A 20,265-nucleotide genomic window follows, 5' to 3' on the forward strand; every position below is an offset into this window, starting at 1 on the left:
ACCCCCTCTTCCAAGCCTGATACTCGTCCGAAAACAACATGAGCGGCATCGCAGTCCGGCTCATGCTCGGCCCGGCATAACTCCCATGACTCAACACCCTTTCTTCCTCCTCCTCTTCCACCACCTTCTCCGCCTGTTTAGCACCCCCCCCCATCACCGCCTCATCAACCTCCAACCGTCCCCCTAGCTTATCCACCTCCTCCCTCAACACCCGATAGACCAATCCCCAACACCCCAGCACCCCCAACCTCTCCTTTTGCTCCACCCCCTCCCAAATTTCCTTCTCCAACACCCTTTTTGGGTCAGCCCCTAACCTAAGCAACCCCCGAATAGTATCCCGATGGGTAAACCGCCCCGCCAAATGCAACGCCGTCCGTCCCCTCCCATCCCGCTCCTCCAGCATTTCTTTTCCCACTCCCGCAAAAAGCTCCTCAATCACCACGGCAGGAACCCCATTCCTGGCTGCTACATGCAACGCGGTCATCCCATCCTGGGTTTTGACTTTTAGGATCCAGGCTTCTTGGCCGAAGAACCGGAATAAGGTAACTGCTAACTCGGGGGAGGGACCGCGGAGGGCGGCGTGGATGGCTGTGGAGTGGACAGTATCGCGGATCTTACAGGCGTGGGTCGAGAGCAGGGAGTGCACGAGGGGGGTGTTCCCCCATAATGAGGCGATGGATAAGGCGGTGGTTAGGGATAGGGGAGGGGGGCCGTAGAAGGAGGGCCAGGGGTGGGATTTTAGGAGGTGGGAGAGGAGGAGGAGTTCGGAATTTGGGGAGAGGATTTTGAGGGGTTTGCTGGGGGGTTTGCTGGGGGGCTTGCTCGGAGGTTTGCTCGGGGGTGTGGGGGGGATAGAGATGGGGTTGTAGGTTGGTGGTGGTGGTGGTGGTGGTGGTGGTGAGGTTTGGGTGGTTGGACAGGAGGGAGGCGAGTAGGGTGGTGGTGGGTCGAAGTAATCCATGTTACCCTAGGGAGTGGTGAGGATTGAGCGGTAAAAGATGTAGAGCGCTTGGCTGGGGAAAACAAAGAATGTTGGGTGAGTTTTGGTCGAGTAAAAAAGTTGGAGTTGTCGAAAGACAAGAGTGAGGTCATCCCGAGGGTTACTAATACTCGTTTGGGGTAGGAGCGGGGGGGCGAAAGTTGGGGGGATAAGGCCAAGGCAGAATCATAGCAGATTTGAAAGGCGGTGGTGCATATACGAATCACGATGAGGCTGACTTTATGCTGCCATTCCGACCCATCAGCAAAGACTGGATCAAACTGAGATTAATGATATAGAAACATTACTCCATATTGCCGTTCGTCTACAAACTCAGGAAATAACCCCCGCCCTCACCAACCACCCCCTCACACACTCTCTCAGATCCTCCTCCTCCAACCCAACCAACCCATTCGAACTCTCCTCCTCCCCCACCGCATTCCCTGCCCCATCCGCATTATTATACGCCCTCAGAAAATCAATAAAAGCCCTATAATCCCCCACAGCAAGCTTCTCCTCCCCAGCCCTTTGCAAGTCCTCCGCCCTCTCCCTCTTCACAACAGGGTACTTCTCACCCGTCAGCTCCTCCACAGCCTGTATAATCTCGTTCTGCGACACCTGGAACGACGACGTGACGAGATACCTATTCCTCGTCTCCTCCAGATGCTTCAAAACCCCGACAACCGCCCTGCCCACCTGCGCAAGCGTGCTCACTTGAAACTTTTCGTTTCCAGAGTCGACAATCGATGATGTTTTATCGTCAAGGTTGATGGTGCTCAAGCCGTGCTTCTCCAAACCCTACCTAATATCAGCATCCCTTTCCCACAACTTGTACTATATGGTGTTGTGTGGAAAAACTCACCCAGTCAAAAAACAACCCCGTACTCACCCCCGTCCACTCAATCTCTCTCTCTCTCTCAATCAAATAATCCACCACCTCCACCTTCCCCCTCAGTATCGCTCCCATCGGCCTGTCCCTCACCTTCCGCGTGTTAACCCCAAACTCGCTCGGGATAAACCTCTTCACTCCCGCAGCAATAGCAGCGTCAACAGCTAGTCTCTGGGCTGAAACCCCCGGGCTGCCGACTACAGAGACAACAGCGTCCTGGCCTGAAAAGGCATCCTTAAGGGAGTCAAAAGATCCAAAATCGACTTTGTGGACAGTCACACTGTCGGGGTAGGCGGGGGTGGAGTTGGTAGAGGAGAAACGGGTTAGGCCTGTGACTGTGAAGCCTGCTGAGAGGAGTTCGTGGACTATGGAGGGGCCTAGGTTGCCGGTTCCCTGGGGATTCGTTAGTCTTCAAGAGAGTGAGGGAGTGGGGGACAGAGGAACTTACGCCGAGGACGGCGACGGTTTTGACGGAGACCATTGTGTTTTGACTGGAAGAGTGAAGCAGTGGTGAAGTGTGTTTGTGGCAGGGGAACAGACGTGAAAGACGAAGAATGTGTTGGAGATAGCGATGAGGAGAAAAAGTTGGAGAAAAGGGGCAAACGTATCTGTTTATATGCCGAGAGTGACATCAGCCTATGTTGCAAGACTGGCGTGTGATGGCGGCAAACAAGCAGAATGGATGGGGTAATGCAATGGGGATGGTGCAACGCGGGGTAAGAAATGCGACGTTCCCAAGTCGGTAGCTATCATCGGGGAAAACTAAAAGACACATCATGACTGACGCCAGGGATGGAGCAACGATGTAAGTAAGAAGATGATAATAGAATTTTTGTTAAAAGATATTGATGTTTTGGCGATGTGGAAGAGGGAAAGACCTCAAAGCCAGGCCAAGAACAATCAGCCATCTAAATGATCTTGATGTCTCGCAAAGATTGAAGATGGCAGTTCACATTCAGACCAAATCCCATAAATTCTGGTATCTACCACAACCCCATCCCCCATCCCAAAACACCAAGCTTGCCGCTCCTCCTCATCCCCCAAAAAAATACATTACCAATCGAATACACTGTTCAGCTACGAAACTCCGCCGCCTTGTGCGCCAACACCCTGATATTATTCACCAACCCGCCCACCAATTCCATATACTGATTTGGCTGCTGATCCATCGCCCTCCTCCCCTGATCAAACAGCGCGGCCGGATCCAGTTCAACCTCCAACTCATGCTCCTTGTTCTGTTAAATCGTTAGCATAATCCACAGTGTGCCATAACGACATAACCTTACCTGTGATATAACTTGCGTCAAATCCACCTGATAAAACCGGTGCTTATAACACAACCGGTCCTTATCCCTCTGATAACTCCCCCCGCCCTGCTCCTTCACCAGCTGATCCAGAACCTGCGGTGGCCCATCCCACGTCCACTCCAGATTGATACTAATGCGACAATCTAGCGGTGATCGCGGGAAGTGAATATTGGTGTCCGCAACACGAGCCTTCACTATACGAGCTAAGACCTGATTCGTCTTCTTTTCGTACGTGATCCTCACCCGTGGTGGCTTTCGGCCAGCAAGCCTCGTCACGCACTTGGGCAGGTGCCTGTCCCGGATCTCGGGAGGTAGCTCGACGAATCGGTCGATTTCGCGGCGGTGTAGATATTCGATCGGGACGCGCGTGCGGTTCACGTGGGTCTCTTTGACCATCTCGTTCAGGAAATCGTTGAAGGAGCGGTGTTCAGACTGAAGAAGACACAGGTTAGCAGGTGGAAAGGGCGGTAAGGGGGGGGGGGAACACGAAAGATTTACCTCGGACATGCTACTTTGAAACTTGACCCATTCCCCCTCTTCCAGCACGCACTCGGTGTATATTGGTAGGCGAAGACGTTCCGAAGTATCCTTGTCTATTATTGTGCCCAGTTTCGCCTCAATCTCAAACTTGACACCCCTGGCCTCCATCTCTTGGATGTCTGGTGAGCCGAGGACGAAATGAGTTAGCCAATCGGCAATGTGTTTTGTGCAAGAGTCGTAGGGAAGAGCAGTGTTGACGATGCTGGGTTCCCATGGTCCTAGCCCCGACGCTATCGCGGCAGCATCCGGCTGCGGCGGCCCGGGTGGTGGTAGTGGTGCCGACTGGTGGTCTCGGGGAGCGGCGATGGAACGTTTTTCTTCGGGGGATGTTTGCCGGCTGGGCTGGGGCTCGGTCTTGGTGCCGTTGGTCTGATGAGATACCGAGCCGGAGAAGGGGACGGGGTGGAATAAGATGCTGTTGGCCTTGTGCAGTGGACGGCCGTCCTGGGACTGCGCCCAGACGGGCGGTTGTGTGTACACTTTTCTCCTCTTTTTCTCGGGCGCAACCATGGCTCGTCGCGCATTCAATGGAACGGCGCCGGCATCGACGAGTGCAGGGCGGCCGCTGGAGTCTCGCAGCGGAGGCGGTCGCGTATCGCGGTTTTCGAGTTCGTCGGGTCGAAGCTCGCGCTCGGCGAGTTTGCGCTTGGCGGGAGTCGAGGCGCGGTCTCGGGCGGCGTCCTGTTCTGCAATCGGGGCCATGGTGGTGGTAGGTGGTGGCGGATGGATTGGGGGATTAATAATACGAGAATCAAAGTCGGAAACAGAAGAACGAGGACGGCCAGAACTTCTTGGCAAACTGGGGACTCGAGTTTTGGGACTGACGCTAAGGCTCCGGTCTCTGTCACCGTGTGAAGGTGGGCCCCGGCCTACTGAGTCTCGACTGTGTGGGTCATGCTGGCCTGAACTTTGGACGCTCGAGTTCCGGGGCAGGGAAGGTGGTGGAGGAGGTGGTGGAGAGGTGTGTGGTGTCGAGTGCCCGTGGAAGCTTGGAGCTGGCAGCCGTTGTCCGTACGGACTGGTCGGCTGGCCGTACCCTGTTGACACCTGCGCAGGGCGCGTCGACAGAGGGGCGGCACCTGCTCCCCCTCCCGGCGTGGGTGGCAGCGAGGATTGTCGCTGCAGGTCCGGCTGCGGAAGCGGATGGGGGGCTGCCACGGGACTGCCTTGCACAAAAGGCGCGCCATATTGTGCCGGTTGGCTGTGTGCTGACGTCGGTGTCGGCGTCGAATGGGCCGAGTGCGATCGTTGGACATAGGCGTGTGGCCCGCCCGGAGTGCCAACCGGAGGCGTCTGCGGAACGTGCGATCCTTGCATATACGAAGAAGGCGGCCCTGTCATACCAGCGACACCCGTCGGCTGGCCGTAGCCTTCTCTGGGGTAGGCGCTGGTCGGCGTATACTGGTGTCGTTGCACAGGGCTGGTGGGGGCTTGCTGTGGTGGGAAAGGGTAGCCGCTCGCCGAGCTGATTGAGGAGGAGCCTGGTGTCTGCCGATACGGGGACGGGACGGGCCCGGAGCTCATGCTCGGGGACCGGAGCTCGGCTGGTGGCATTGGCATCGGCTGGATGGATGGTGGAGGTGGTCGACCGGCGCCATATGGACCTGCGCTCGGATAGGGAGGCGGCGATGCGAAGGCGCCCGATGGTGCCCGCTGTTGGACGCCGTAGTCGTGCGATACGTGACGGCTCGGGGATGGCTGAGGCTGCTGGCCGTAGTCACGGAACGACTGGTGGGGGTTTGTTTGGATCGGCGTCGATGGCAGCGTCGGCTGTGGATGCATCTGCTGCTGATGATGGTGCTGTTGCTGGTGGTGCTGCGGTGCTGGCTGCAGTGTCGGTGGTTGTGGCGGCTTGCTGGGTGTCGAGGCAGCAGGCCCATTGTCGTTCAGCATGACCCTGAGATCCATCTTGAACCACAGCTCTGATATAACGTCTTGATTGTTCTTATCTGTCGTCTCTCTCTACTTCCAACCTTGCTCTCTGCTCTCTGCTCTCTGCGCTCACTTCAGCTGATGGCCCGTCTCTTGCATGTTCCTTTATTCCAGACAATAGCGATGCGACGGCAACGGCGATGGCGACAGGATCGGGGCGCGATTTCGGGGCGCGCACCAAGGAGCAATGGGATGGATGGATGGTAGGTTCGGGATGTGTAGCTGTAGCTGGTGGTCATCGCATCTCCGTCGTTGCTCTTGATGCGCAGCCAGACAGACACGTCGGTTCGTTCTCTCGGATTCAGTCGCACATCACCACGCGACGCGGGCCATGGGGCGCAACAGGCGATGGGAGGAGGGGATGAGCGGGGCGACGGGATTTAGGTAGGGGAGCGCGGGCGTGTTTATCACGATATGGGCGTCATGGGGGCTGGGGAGGATGGCGAGCTAGGAAAAAGGTTGATGTGTGCAAACGCCTTGTGCCAAACGCAGGTCCGCCGAGTGGATTGTGGAGTCGCTTGCTGGGCTGGGACCTGGTCCGTCCGCGCGCATACGGTAGGTATCGGTATGTCTGTTGCTCTCTCGTGTCGGGGGGGGGAGGGATTTCTCAAATCACGGCCTAACAGTGCGTTTTTTCCCGCTTCCGGCATCGATGCCGTCCAGAGGCACAACTCACGAGGTCAGTGGCAATGGCGTGCCCTGAGATCAGTACAGATACACGCTGTCTACATTCAAGGATCCACTCATCCAGCTCTGCACCAGCTTGAGCTGACCGAAGTTGAGTGTTACGATGTACAAGAGAGATATAGACTGATTGACTGCAAGAGGCTCCCGTCACAGCCAAAAGCCAAAAGCTGACAAACACAAAAGTTTCCGGTCGCAGTGGACAGCTGTCGCACTCAGCGACCCCAGCTGCCCTGGCTGTCCATCCAGCCTTATGACAAAGCTGGGGGAGCATGGACCACCAGATGGCGGAACGCAAAATATAAGCTTCCGAACTGGCCATTGATTGGCTGACCCGCTGACTAACATCAGCCTTGACCTCTCTTGGCCCTTGTCCCAAACAAGCCCAAGGCCAAGCCTGGGCGAGGCAGGCAGGCAGGCAGAGCTCCTGACGTGGACTGGAGTCCAACCTGGAAAGCGCCGCTGCCAAACAACAAGCTCCAAACAGCGAAGCTTCAACAACACCACATTCTCAACACCACAACATCCATCTCGACCCTTAGCGCGCAGCTTGCTTTCGAGTCTTGATCTGCGAAATCCTCGCTGAGATATTGAAATACAATCACTACACCCCCCCCGACATCGAAGCGCATCGACACAATGCCAGGCCTCGTTACAGCCAGCGGAGTGTTGGCTTTTCTCACTGACGAGGAGCCCGAGCTCAAGGTCTTCGCCCTCAAGACTCTCAACGACGACATCGACACTGTTTGGACCGAGGTTGCCAGTTCGTTGAGTCAAATGTACGTGATTGTGTATCAACCGCGCTGTGCCTTGCCGATCTAAGCTGATCGTTTGTGTTTTGAGCCACACAGTGAGGCCCTTTACGAGGACGAGTCCTTCCCCGAGCGTCGCCTCGCTGCCCTCGTTTTGGCCAAGGTTTATTTCCATCTCCAGGCTTATAATGAGAGCATGACTTTTGCCTTGGCCGCCGGGCCCCTGTTCAACTTCGATGCTCCTGGCGAGTTCGAGGAGACTATCCTCTCCAAGTGCGTCGATCAGTACATTGCCGTCTCGTCGGCCCGCCATGTCCCTTCGAAACAGAGCAAGGCCAACATCTCTCTAGAAACCACCTTTGGCACTGGCTCCATCGACGGCTCTGCCTTGATCTCGCCAACCACGCCCTTCTCCCAGTCGACCTTGCCACCCAAGTCTTTCCTCTCGCGTGCCTCGACCGACAACACTATTCTGAACCCCACTTTCCAGCCAACCAAGGAGGGGCGCTCCAACTCGGTCGTCCAAATCACCGACAGCAGCACCCAAAAAGCCCTTCAAAATGTCATCGAGCGTCTCTTTGAGAGCTGCTTGAAGCAGGGAAAATACAGACAGGTTGTTGGTATCGCTGTGGAGGCCAAGAACCTTGAGGTTCTCCGGAGGGTCATCAAGCGGGCCAGCGAGGAGGGCAAGCAGTCCAAGGATAGCACACAGAGCCCAGCCGAGGAGCTCATGGACTATCTACTCAAGATCTCCATGGACATTGTCCAGGAGCGTGGCCTGAGAACCGAGATCCTGCGCCTGATCCTGGATCTTCTTAGCGAGATCCCTAACCCAGACTATTTTGCCATCGCCAAGTGTGTGGTTCACCTTGACTCGGACGAGGAGGCCGACAAGATGATTAGGCAACTAGTAACCAAGGGCGACCCGAATTCGATTGCTATTGCTTATCAAATCGCATTTGATCTTTACGACAACGCTACCCAGGAGTTCTTGGGCAAGGTGCTCAAGTCTCTTCCGTCCGGAAGAGCGCCCGAGCCCCCAGCGACTGCGACCGAGGATGGCCCCGCCGAAGAAGAGGCTCTACTCGAGAGCCAAGAAGGCTCGGAAGAGGAGCAACTCCCCGAGGAGACGGCCAAGGTTTACAGGAATATTCGTTCCATCCTCGATGGCAGCAAGGCGATCAAGCTCAACCTCGAATTCCTCTATCGCAATAACCACACAGACATCACCATTCTGAACAAGGTCCGGGACAGCCTGGAAGGTCGTAACTCCATCTTCCACACGGCTGTGACTTTCTGCAATGCTTTCATGAATGCCGGCACCACCAACGACAAATTCTTCCGTGACAACCTGGACTGGCTTGGCAAGGCCATCAACTGGTCCAAGTTCACTGCTACGGCTGCTCTCGGTGTCATTCACCGCGGCAACATCACCCAGTCCCGCAAGCTGCTGGAGCCCTATCTTCCTAAGCAGACTGGAGTCAGCAGCGGTGGCTCCATCTTTAGCCAGGGCGGCGCTCTTTACGCCTATGGTCTCATCCACGCCAACCATGGCGCTGATGCTCTTGAATATCTGCGTGGCCAGTTCAACGGTGCCGAGGAAGAAGTCATCCAGCACGGCGGTGCCTTGGGTCTTGGCATCGCTGGCATGGCCACGGGTGACGAGCAGATCTTTGAGGATCTTACCAAGGTCCTCTTTGCCGATTCTGCCCTCAACGGTGAGGCTGTTGGGTTGGCCATGGGCTTGATCATGTTGGGCACCGGAAACGCCAAGGCCGTGGAGACCATGTTTACCTATGCCCACGAAACCACCCACGAGAAGATTGTCCGCGGTCTTGCTCTAGGCATGGCCCTCATCATGTTTGGGCAACAGGAAAATGCCGATGTCATGATTGAGGGCCTTCTTGCCGACCCCGACCCGACGCTGCGCTATGGAGGTGTGCTCACGGTTGCCATGGCCTACTGCGGTACTGGAAGCAACAAGGCCATTCGCAAGCTCCTTCACCTTGCTGTCAGCGACGTGAACGACGATGTGCGCCGTATCGCCGTCATGTCTCTTGGTTTCATCCTCTTCCGCAAGCCCGGAAGTGTTCCCCGGATGGTGGAGCTCCTTGCTGAATCCTACAACCCTCACGTCCGGTACGGCTCCGCCATGGCTCTGGGTATCTCATGCGCCGGCACCGGTCTGGATGAGGCCATTGACCTGCTCGAGCCCATGATGAAGGATCCTACCGACTTTGTCCGCCAGGGCGCCCTGATCGCCCTGTCCATGATCATGATTCAGCAGAACGAGGTCATGAACCCCAAGGTTGCCGCCATCAGAAAGACTCTCAAGAAGGTTGTTGGCGATCGTCATGAGGATGCCATGACCAAGTTTGGTGCCGCCGTTGCCATGGGTATTCTGGATGCTGGCGGCCGCAACTGCTCGGTTGGTCTCCAGACGCAGACTGGCAACCTCAACATGCCCGGCATTGTGGGCATGGCCGTCTTCACGCAGTACTGGTATTGGTTCCCCTTCACCCACTTCCTGTCGCTGAGCTTCGTGCCCACCTCCATCATCGGACTTGATCACGACCTCGAGATCCCCAGCTTCAAATTTCACTGCAACACTCGCCCGAGCCTGTTTGACTATCCCCCAGAGCAAGAAGTCAAGACCGAGGAGGGGCCGGCGCTCATTGCAACTGCCATCTTGTCCACCACGGCACAGGCCAAGCGTCGCGCTCAGAAGAAGGAGCGTGCCCAGCGTCGTGAGAGCATGGATATTGATACTCCTACCCTTGCCAAGACTCCTGCCCCCGCCGCTGGAGACAAGATGGATGTGGACGACGACAAGAAGGCCAAGACGGAGGAGCCCAAGGACAAGAAGGAGGAGACCGGGGCTGAGAGAGAAGGCTCGGTCGACTCCAAGAAGAAGGCGGAGAAGGAGAAGGTTGGCTACGAGGTTGAGAACATGTCTCGTGTTCTTCCAGGCCAGTTCAAGTACATCAGCTTCCCGACGGGACGTTACAAGCCCGTCAAGAAGGTATGTTTGTCTGCACAATTCTTTGTTATGATAGGTGCTAATGTGTTTCTAGCCTACCGGTGGCCCCCTCTTGCTCCACGACACGCAGCCCGACGAGCCCAAGACGTTGATTGAGGAGAAGCTGAAGAAGGTGACGACCGAGAGAGCTCCCGTGGTTGGCGCGCAGGCCGGGCGAGGTGGTGCCCAGACGTCAGCCACGCAATTGCTGCAGAGCATGGAGGCTGCCCGTAGCCGGGCGGGATTGGGCAGCGAGCTTAACGAGATTCTCCGCCTTTCTGCCCAGGCTGCTCGGGAAATACCGCAGGGACGTTCTTCCTCGACTGCTGGTGGCGACGGAAGCGGAGCGGCGGCGGCTGCGGGTGTGTTGACGGCTGTTGATGAGGACAATGAGGGTGATGAGGAGGCGACCAAGCCCGCGGACTTTGAGTACTTTACCGATGCCGAGGATGAGGAGTAGATGGTTGGTGATGACTGTATGATATGGTAGGCTTGTTATATGCTAAGTAATAGGTGAGCGCTGAATACATAGAGAAGCCTGTGCCAACAGTTGTCTCTTGTTGGTCAGTTTCCCGATGCTGCAGACCTGGCGTGAATTGTCTTGATCTGATTGGCTGCGCGAGCTGGTCCCTGAATATCACATGTGGGGCGATTGATAGTGCCTGACGACGTCATTAATTTTGGGCGGCCATGATGACGGGTGCACTCAAGCTGCTTTTCAGTCAATTCTGTTTGTTAAATAACTGCCTGTATCCCTGAACGGCCAGTCAATACTCCCCCATCTTCAATAACCCATCACCATTTGAACACACCACATCATCATCATCAACAACAACAACAACAACAACAACAACAACAACAACAACAACAACAACAACAACAACAACAACAACAACAACAGCAGCAGCAACGGCAGTGTAGGTTCTTACAAATGGCAGACAAATACGTGCTCCGCGTCACAGCCGGGCCGTCCTACGACCTGTCAACCCACCAGCTCGTCAACGTCAACTCTTCCACCCCAACCACCATCTCGTCCGATTTGATTTCTGCTAGCCTCAACGTCCGCATCCAAAACCACCACCGCTCTGTCCCCCCCACTGCTCCCAGAACCTCCCCCTATTTTGAGCAGGAGCCGCACAAATCCAATAATGACCAGTACTCGATCGCTTTCAAGTTTAAGCTTCACGCTCCGGAGAGGGACGAGTCACACAGGAACGAGATCGGGGAAGCGGAGGATGATGAAGGGGAGGAGATTGAAGAGGATGATGACATTGGTGTAAAAGGAGGGGACTTGCAGTTCGGGAATGACTTTGACCATCCTATCCGTGACAGACTCCCGCCTGGGTTCGGGGCCGCGATGAGGATTGTCAAGTGGTGGGTTGATCCCGGGTTGGAGGGGGATCCGTACGCTGACACGCCGTATCTGTATGGAGTTGGGTTGAGTAGCTTTAATGCTGTGCATGTTGGCCCTGGGGTGGAGGATGACCCAAAGAAGGGCGGGATTTGGGTTGAGGAAGGGGGGGATGAAAAATGGAGAATTGAGAGGGGGGTTCCACGGGAGGGCAGGGAGAGGATGAAGTGGGGGTTGAAGGGGGCTAATTTGGAGAGGTGGGTTTGGGAGTATGGGAGGGAGTATGCGGTTGATTTTTATAACCCTTACATTGACTTTGGGGAGTTTGCGTTGAGGTTGCCTGGGTTTGGGTTGGGGATTATGAGGTATTGGGATGGGCAGGGGTTGAGGTATGTCTGTTTTTTTTTGGGGGGGGGTCTTTTTGTCAACTATCACCTGTCTTGGCTTTACACTTTTCAACTTTGTTGTGCCCCTTGCACCGTGGGAAAGCAGCAAGTGCTGAAACGACGATTGATAGTAACAAGGTCAAACGCTTACACCAGCTTAGGTATGTCCTCCGCAACAAGAAGACGAAGCAGGTTTACCTGGTGGTGTTGTTTACACTGCACCTGAAGGGGGATGTCAATGAGGATGGGAGCTTGAAGCCGGCTGCGATTGAGGCGTTGAAGAAAAGGTCGGGGGCTTTGGAGGGGGAACAGGGGGCGCCGTTGGCGGATGATGTTGAGATAAGGGAGGACGGGGAGGACTCGAAGAATGGGAAAGTCAATGAGGATAAGATGGTGGAGGAGGCGAGGAAGAAGTTGGAGGGGGCAAAGGTGGAGGCTGATGAGGATGTTGATTGAGGAGTCTTGGTTGGGTTTGAGGGGGCTTGGTTTGTTATGAGTCATGATACCATGTTTGTAATGTCTTTAAACGTTTTTTCCTTCCCTTGGTGTTTATTTAATAGAAGAAATGGCTTTTGATTTCAAGTTTGTGAAGCCGAGTTCAGTCATGTTGTCTTGTCAAGCGAGAGAAGCAAAAACACTCCTCCCCCTAATCTCCTCCCCCTTCCAAACCAACACCCAAGGCACAACCGATAGTACAACCGCAATACTCCCCAAGACCGCCCCTGCTTTGGCCTCTCCCAGATTCCTGTATATCAGCCTCGTCACCAGAGGGAAGGCGCCACCAACCAAGTTCCGACACAGGGACTGCGCAGCGAGGGCAGAAGAGGCGTATTTATGATAGACGTCGGCAAAGTAGTTGAACACTGCGAGGTAGATGCTCAAAATGCCCACGGTGCAGAGAAATATCCCTATTGCGGGGAAGATCCAGTGAATTTCTGGCTTGGCGGTGAAGCCAAAGAGGTAGAGGCCGATGGGAAGAAGTGTAGAGGTAAGACAGGAAAAGTACAAGCGGGATTCGGGAGAGGAAGAGGGGAAGTAGGTTCGGAGGATGGACCATATCTTGTCTGTTCCATTTGCTGGCGCTGGTGTTTCGTCCGACAGGGAAGATGTTGTCGTGGAAGTAGAGGTCAGCACTTCGCGAGGGTCGACCCATTTGGGATGAGACAGCAGCTGCTGCTGGTAGATGCTCATTGTGGTTCCGACGACGGCGCCTAGGATAATGGCTGTGAAAGCGTGCCCCGATTGCTCGAGAGACCAGCCGTAGACATGCTGGAATACATAAGGGATGGAGCCGAATGTCAGATAGAGGACTCCCCACGCAAAGGCGACCCAGGCGGAGAAGAAGAAAATGACCGGCTCGGTGAAGAGCAGGTAGAAAGGGCGGGAGGATGATATGGCGATCATTTTGCCGATAGAGGCGCGCTCCTCGTCTTCTTTGACCACCCATCTGACGCGCTTAATGGAAGGGCCCCTTTCATGTCTGCTGGCTGAGGCCGAGAACGATCTCTTTTCGTCATATCTGTCGTCTGTGCTGTCTTCCGAGCTCGTCATATTCTCGCTCGCCTTCTCCTGTCCCTGTTCGTCTTCAAAGCAGAGCCCATAGTAACCTTCATTTTCCAGCTCTTCGTACCACCTGTTCAGCGCCTTGGCTTTCCGGCTCAGCAGCACGCTTCCCCTGCTTTCCTTGAAGAACACCACAAAAGCCACCATCAACACCCCAGACATGATCACCTGATGCCACCAAGTCCATTTCCACATGTTCGGATATCTCTCAACATCTCCCCATCGCTCGGCCATGACGGCACAAACCATGGGCCCGAGCCCGGTACCGGCAAGGACGGATCCACTAAACAAGGCCATCGGCGTGTTTCGTTCCTCGTTTGCGTACATATCAGCAATAACACCGCCAACCATGGTGCTGAAAACGCTTGCCCCCACTCCAACCAAGAATCTGGCAACCAGCATGCCTGCGAGCGAAGTCACCACACCGCAGACACCCTGGAACACGACGTAGACGATGCCGGCACACACAAAGACGGGATATCGGCCATTCATCTCTGAAAGAGGGGCGAGCATCATCGGGGCAAACCCAAAGCCGACGCAGAAGGTGGTGATGCCGGCCAGAACAGGCTCAACGCTCCAAGGGACTGGCGAAAGAGATGCTTGTATGAGTTCGGCGGGCGGAGAGTAGGAGCCTGAGGTGTAGGCTGTTAAGAAGGTTGCTACGCATGACAAGAAAAGGAGCACATTCTTGCGATGTGGTGCCCAAGTTCGAGGATCAGCATAGGGCGTCAGGTCGGGTGGTTGCGGAACCCTGCTTGTTGGGGTGGCAGGGTGAGTATTCTGGTTGAACAGAGGACTGGGGAGTGCTGTCTCGAAGATCAAGTAGAGAGTGGTAATATTGAGTTCTTTGGCATGTGTGTCGACAGCCGTTGTCGTCGAGGGCCCGGGGCTTGCCATGACTGCTGTTGAGCCTAAAAGCTCGAGGAAAGAGAAGACGAAAGGTGAAGAGAAGGGGAAAAAGGAGCAAGCGGTCAGCTTCCAAAGCTATTTGGAAGACGGGTCAACCGGGGCAGATACCCCAGCTTCATTGACATAATGGAAATAGAAAGGTTACAGAACTTTCAGCTGTACGGGCCGACGGAACTGTCTCATCAATAATCCTGCCTCTGTCAGGATGATGACCAACCTGGGGGGATTCTGTGTCCGTGTTTAAACCCGGAGACGATCGGTCTTGGCTGAGATGGGCTCTCACCCTCCGTCCCCCATATCCACCGGCGGTGCTAGGTAATGTAGGGGGATGGGTGCCCTGGTTGGGGTGTTGCCAAGGCCCGAATGCCCTCGCCCAACTCGGCTGCCGTTCTCCAGACACGGGAATATGTCGAGGCAATAGATGGCGCAGATGGTGGAATATTGCGGGCCAAGACAAACATGTCCGAAAATGGCGTATCCGATGGTTCCCAACTGCATCCTCCTCTCTCGGTAGACATTGGACCTGGAAAGCTTATCAGATGGGCCTACCAACCAACTGGGGGCACCGAGTGGGAAGACTTCCTTCCATGAGGACATGTTGTAAAGCAGGGGCTTATGGGGCGTCATGAATCGAGGAATGCAAAACGGCACAAGACCACAGAAGAAGATAAAGCGATTGGACTGAAGCAGATATCAGAAGATGGAAAATCCTGGGACAATGACGACCTGGTTTGAGCTGTCGTTGGTGTAAACTTCAGCAACTCCACCACCACCCCGCGTTGCCGGCCCGCAACTGTCAACCGTAATACCCACAGCTTGTGTAAACCCGGTTATCCCCGGAATGCTTATGCATCCAGCTGATAGCAGGGGCCACAAGAAGGTCCAAGCTCCTGAGCTCTGTTCCACTGCAGATGACAAACCACATCTCCCGCGTCCTCCAACCACACTTTCTCACAGTCAGGAAGACCAATAGATACGGCACATCACGGGGGATCTCTTCTCCTTAATTGGTCTCATTATCCATTGATCCTCGAGGCCTTACCCCTGATCTTTCTCGGTCTGCAACCTACTTACGACATCGCTCACCCAGCACCGGGAAGCACGAAGCTGATATCCGGACCACTCTTATCATCGAGTTCTCGGCAAAGCATCACCGTTGTGGTTCACCACAACAGGATTCTTTTGGGGCAGCTCTCGACACATCACCAGGCACCGTTCTGTTTCGGGGCACAAAGATAAGCTCCAGAAAACCCGTCATATATTTTCCCATATTTACATGCCCAGTCCTCCTCCCAGCCTTCAAACGAGCTTTGCTATCGACAAGATCCACACCTTTTCGACCCCTCACCCAAACATCTTCACACTCCTGCAACCGCTCAGGAAAGGGTGGGAGCGCTGGCGGCCCATGGGTACCAAGCATCAGTGTTGGCGTTGGAAGTGCTGCGCTCCACCGAGCCGGGGGCGGTGCCGCTCTTGAGCAGGAAGTAGTTGATGTACTGGTTGAGCTCCGAGTTCTGTCCGCTGGGGAACTGGCAGTGGTTGTGGCCACCGATGAGCGAGAAGCCCATGTTGTTGGGCACGCCGTAAGCCTTGTAGATTTGGCGACCAGCACGCATGCAGCCGGTGGTGGAGACGGGGCCGAGCCAGTCGATGTTGTTCTCAAACACGGCGAGACCACGGGGCACGATCATGGCCGCGAGGAAGTGGTGATCCTGCGGGATGTTGGTGATGGAGCGGACGTGCGCGTCAAAGTTTTTGGAGAACCAGGGCTGCTCGCCAATGATTTGACTGGCAGTCTGGATGTTGGCGCCAGACGACTTTTGCTGGTCAGAGATGCGCCAGCAGGCCGCACCACCGGCACCGGACTCCTGGGGGATGGTGAGGGCAATGCGCTTGACGAAGGCGCCGGCAACAAAGGCACCCTTGCCGTTGCGGGAGCAGCCGGTCACGCCGAGACGTGTGGTGTCGATACCCGCAGCAGGGGTCTTCTCCAGAGCATCGATCAACCGGTCAATACCCCAAGCCCAAGCGGTAAGGGAACCAGCCGAGTGGCTGCTGCCGAAGAGGTCGTAGAACTGACCGCGTCCGCGAGAACCCATACCGGACTGGGCACCGAAGGCGTCGTTGCCAAAGGTGATGGTGGCAACGTTGCTGGGGATGGGGATGGAGGCGCCACCGACACCAATGATGGCGGGGAAAGGACCGCTGCCGGATGGCTTGCGGATGCCGGCGCTGAAGGTGATGCTCTTGCTGCCGACGGTCACGCGGACCTGGATGTTGTTTCCGCTCATGGTACCGGTGACGCTGTCGGGGGGTGGTGGGTAGACACCGAACTCATACTGCTGCATGATCTTGCTGATCTCCTCCTGGCGGCACTCAAAGTCGGCCTTGGTGGTGATCTTTTGCCCGCTGGCGCTGGTGAACGGATCGGGGAGCTTGGAATTGTTCTGGGTCGGGTAGTTGGCCTGGACGGAGCAGGTCTGACGCTCAAAGATCTCGTTGGCGGGAGCGGCAACGGCAAAGGCCGCGCTGGCCACGAGAAGGGCGGAAGCGAGATGGACCATGATGACAATTCTTGGGAGGAGACGTGCTGTCAGGAGATGAACACAAAGAGTTGGTTACCCCTTCCCATGGCAAGTCGTTTGACGACTTCTGATCCTTATATGGACTCAGCTACTCGCTCGGCCTCCCCTCATGAGCCCCATCCCGGTCCGGTGGTAGGGGCCAAAAAGGGATGCGGGAGCTGTGCCTGGCGCGGCGTCATCTGCAATATTCTCCGGACGCTTGCTTCCCTGCGGCCTTGCCGGCTGCAATCAATCATGGGTCGAGCTGATATTGAATCTTGGTCAACCCCTACAAGAATAATTCCTCCAATCCGCTTCTCAGATTCCTCAAGCGTGGCGAAGAAGACGGTGCAGCCTTGCTTGTCCTCCCTCCCCCGGGAACGGACGCTGTACCCCACCCAGATCGATGGCGATGGTTGACATTTGGTTGGTTGGCAGGGTGAATTCAACGTGGTTGTCTCCCGTCAACAGGGGTCAAATGCGTGCGGCGGCGGCAGAAGGCAAAACAAAGACGATTGTCTGTTGTTACCCTGTCTTGGCACTTTGGATGATGGCGGAGGCTGCACGTGTTCCCAAGCCCGTGTGAATTCTCGACGAGATTGGGGACTGATTGGGGGTAATATGGATATTTGCCGGCGCATCGCAGATCAAACACACACCTTCTCGTTGACCCTCGGCCTCTACTTCGACCGCCGATTGGCACCGGCCGACGGGATGCTTCCGAATGCAGCCACGGCTGACCCAGTCCCGATTGTGGGATTGACGAGAGGGGCTTGGGGCAGGATTTATCATCTCTTTTATTGTTGTGTTTGTTTCGTTTCCATCTTGTCTTGGCCGAATCGTTGAGGTTTCTAAAGTTGTTGGATCTGGAGAACATCGGTCCACTGATCGTCTACCAAGTGGAAGACGACGCTGCGTCGATGGTGGTACCTAATACAGCAATACCGGTCTGCCCCTGACAAGACCTACCAACATCCCAACTCAACCTGAGCGTTCCAGAACGGCTGTCACTAGCTTGGCTCCCCGATCGTCACGGGTACTCAGGCTCCAGTGGACCATATGTCCGCCAAGCCAGCTTGACAGATCTCGCAGTGACGTTGGGGTTCGCGGCAAAAGTCGATGGTGCCCCACGCCGGAGAATTCGGGGCACCCCATGTACCCCAGACCAATTGATTGAGCTCTCTAAGACTGCCGACATGTTGCAGGCATGCTGGCAAGGTCCTTCAATGCCACATGAATGCCACACGGCGGCCACACGACTGCCACATGAGTGCCACATGGGATCACTTACTCGCCACCATCGATACGCCTTACCTACCTTGGGCTTGGCGTGTGGTTCTTGAAACTTTTGATCGTCATGCCTGTTTTGCGGCCCATTTTATCGAATCAACGAGGCAATCAGCAGAGATCGTGATACCAATATTGCACTCATGACTATTGCACATTTTGTCAAAACTGCAGGTGCTGGTTGTTGATATTGCCGCCACTTACCCAGAGACCGGGTGGGCAGTGGTGGTCAAATATAGCCGCCATATGGACAACGCCGTGTCTTCGTCACAAGGTCTATTTATCTAGATTATGTGCGGGGAACGTGCCTGAGATCACTCCTGAACCTCTTTAGGGAAGACCAGTCCATCCCTGAGCGCGCAGCTCATCTCGTCCGGGACGACCGAGTTTTCGTCTGATGGCGAACGGGTCGTGAGTTGTTCCATGAGATTTTGGCCATTCCCGATCTGCTGGGAAGGGGATTCTCCAACTGGAGCTGGTTTGCGAAAGTGGAAAATATACAGCCATGTAAATTTACAGAAGAGGTGAGAGTGAGCTAGTTTTCCACAACGAAAGAGCCTCCTCGGACTTGATATACACCCTCCGTTGCCCAAGCATACCTGCCCACTGTGCCCAGCCTTTTCCTCTCCTACGGACCCCAAAACCTGACTTTGGTGGGAAGTCGTGATGATGGTACCGGTGATCTTGGCGGCATTCTTGGCTGCTGCCCTCCTCCCGGGGCCGGCGTCTGCACACGGGGGACTGTCCAACTACACGGTTGGCGAGACTTGGTATCGAGGGTAGGGACGGATGTGACGGCATTCCTTTTTCTTTCCTTCTGCTCGACCTCTACCACCACCAAGACACCTGCAACTTCAAGCGACGAATCCACTTTTTCCCTGTCTTGCAACTCAAGACACTGACTGAGAAGGCAGATACGACCCCTCGACCCCACCGGAAGAGCAGCTCAACAAACCCTGGCTCACCCAGCGCCAATGGACCACCATCGACCCCCTCTTCAGTCCCACCTCCCCCTTCCTAGCATGCAACGACCCCGGCACGCCCCCCCCGTCCTCCATCCCGATCAGCGCGGGCGAGGTCATCACGGCGGTGTACTACTACTGGCTTCACCCCGTCGGCCCCATGACCGCCTGGCTCACCCGCTGCCCGGAGGACAACTGCAACGCTGTCAACCTGACCGAAGCAAAATGGTTCAAGATATGGGAGGCAGGCTTATTGGATGGGACACTAGAGCTAGGAACGTGGTATCAGAAGAGTTTTCAGCGATGGGATGGGGAGCCGGGGTTGTGGCCGGTGAGACTGCCAGAGGGTTTGGGTAGTGGGAGGTATATCATTAGACATGAGATTCTCAGTTTGCATGTTGGGTTCAGGCCTCAGTTTTATCCCGAGTGTGCTCACTTGGAGGTGACGGGGGGGAAGGAAGGGAAGGGGGTGGAGGGGGAGGTCCCGGGGGGGTATCTGAAGGTTTTTCCTGGGGCGTATGATCAAGATGGTGAGTTACCTAGTTGTGAATTGGGAAGGGAAAAAGGGAAAGGGTTGAGCTGACGAGCAGAGGGGGCAGACGAGAGTGTTTTTGTTGACATTTACTCCGAGGAGAGTGTCAATACGACGGTGCGTCCAAGTTGGTTGTTGGGATGATGATTTCTTGGCCAGAAAACACTGATTCGTTTTGTGCAGACATATGTTATCCCCGGAGGTCCGATCTGGGAGGGCCTTGGCTTGGACTCGGAGGTTTGAACGGTCATGGAAGAGTTGTGAACAATGAACCGGCAAGGACACTGAACTACACAAACATGCGCTTAACAATCTGGGAAACGGACAAAGAAAAAAGCCAGCTGCAACCAAGTGTGAAAATTCTGTGTACCAATCTATCGTATATACCATTTCCGCGTCTCAATCCAAGAACCCATCGTACCCTCCCTCATAAACGCCATAACCCATATACCTCATAAAAAAGAACTCCCCCGCCCCCCGCCCCCCTCACCGAAAACTAAACCCCTCCAACCGTCTCAACGCCTCCTCCCTCCTCGTCCTCAACCCCCCATTATCACCTCCTCCCTCCTCTTCCCTCCTTCCCTTCCCCCTCCTCGGCTCCCACACAGT

The 20,265-nt window shown here is 55.5% G+C and overlaps 7 protein-coding genes across 7 annotated transcripts; 3 read left to right on the forward strand and 4 right to left on the reverse strand.

Annotated features, from left to right (window-relative positions):
- Positions 1-1,312: 1,312 nt before the first annotated feature.
- Positions 1,313-2,349, reverse strand: PODANS_5_11570 (uncharacterized protein; the record flags this gene model as incomplete). The annotated part of the gene is made up of 3 exons (XM_001905687.1): positions 1,313-1,777; positions 1,842-2,261; positions 2,317-2,349. 3 exons carry the CDS (start codon positions 2,347-2,349, stop codon positions 1,313-1,315), a joined length of 918 nt encoding a protein of 305 aa, XP_001905722.1.
- A 592-nt stretch (positions 2,350-2,941) lies between these two features.
- Positions 2,942-5,623, reverse strand: PODANS_5_11580 (uncharacterized protein; the record flags this gene model as incomplete). The annotated part of the gene is made up of 2 exons (XM_001905688.1): positions 2,942-3,103; positions 3,155-5,623. The coding sequence occupies 2 exons, from the start codon at positions 5,621-5,623 to the stop codon at positions 2,942-2,944; spliced, it is 2,631 nt and encodes an 876-aa protein (XP_001905723.1).
- A 1,347-nt stretch (positions 5,624-6,970) lies between these two features.
- PODANS_5_11590 (uncharacterized protein) lies at positions 6,971-10,562 on the forward strand (the record flags this gene model as incomplete). The annotated part of the gene is made up of 3 exons (XM_001905689.1): positions 6,971-7,110; positions 7,183-10,105; positions 10,158-10,562. The coding sequence occupies 3 exons, from the start codon at positions 6,971-6,973 to the stop codon at positions 10,560-10,562; spliced, it is 3,468 nt and encodes a 1,155-aa protein (XP_001905724.1).
- Positions 10,563-11,033: 471 nt separating this feature from the next.
- PODANS_5_11600 (uncharacterized protein) lies at positions 11,034-12,295 on the forward strand (the record flags this gene model as incomplete). The annotated part of the gene is made up of 2 exons (XM_001905690.1): positions 11,034-11,842; positions 11,971-12,295. The coding sequence occupies 2 exons, from the start codon at positions 11,034-11,036 to the stop codon at positions 12,293-12,295; spliced, it is 1,134 nt and encodes a 377-aa protein (XP_001905725.1).
- A 159-nt stretch (positions 12,296-12,454) lies between these two features.
- On the reverse strand, positions 12,455-14,299 carry PODANS_5_11610 (uncharacterized protein; the record flags this gene model as incomplete). The annotated part of the gene is made up of 1 exon (XM_001905691.1): positions 12,455-14,299. One exon carries the CDS (start codon positions 14,297-14,299, stop codon positions 12,455-12,457), a length of 1,845 nt encoding a protein of 614 aa, XP_001905726.1.
- A 1,388-nt stretch (positions 14,300-15,687) lies between these two features.
- On the reverse strand, positions 15,688-16,875 carry PODANS_5_11620 (uncharacterized protein; the record flags this gene model as incomplete). Its single annotated transcript, XM_001905692.1, has 1 exon — positions 15,688-16,875. The coding sequence occupies one exon, from the start codon at positions 16,873-16,875 to the stop codon at positions 15,688-15,690; it is 1,188 nt and encodes a 395-aa protein (XP_001905727.1).
- A 1,953-nt stretch (positions 16,876-18,828) lies between these two features.
- On the forward strand, positions 18,829-19,707 carry PODANS_5_11630 (uncharacterized protein; the record flags this gene model as incomplete). Its single annotated transcript, XM_001905693.1, has 2 exons — positions 18,829-18,941; positions 19,077-19,707. 2 exons carry the CDS (start codon positions 18,829-18,831, stop codon positions 19,705-19,707), a joined length of 744 nt encoding a protein of 247 aa, XP_001905728.1.
- Positions 19,708-20,265: the final 558 nt, after the last annotated feature.

This window comes from Podospora anserina, chromosome 5 (assembly GCF_000226545.1).
Source record: "Podospora anserina S mat+ genomic DNA chromosome 5, supercontig 10".
Lineage (NCBI taxonomy): Eukaryota > Fungi > Ascomycota > Sordariomycetes > Sordariales > Podosporaceae > Podospora > Podospora anserina.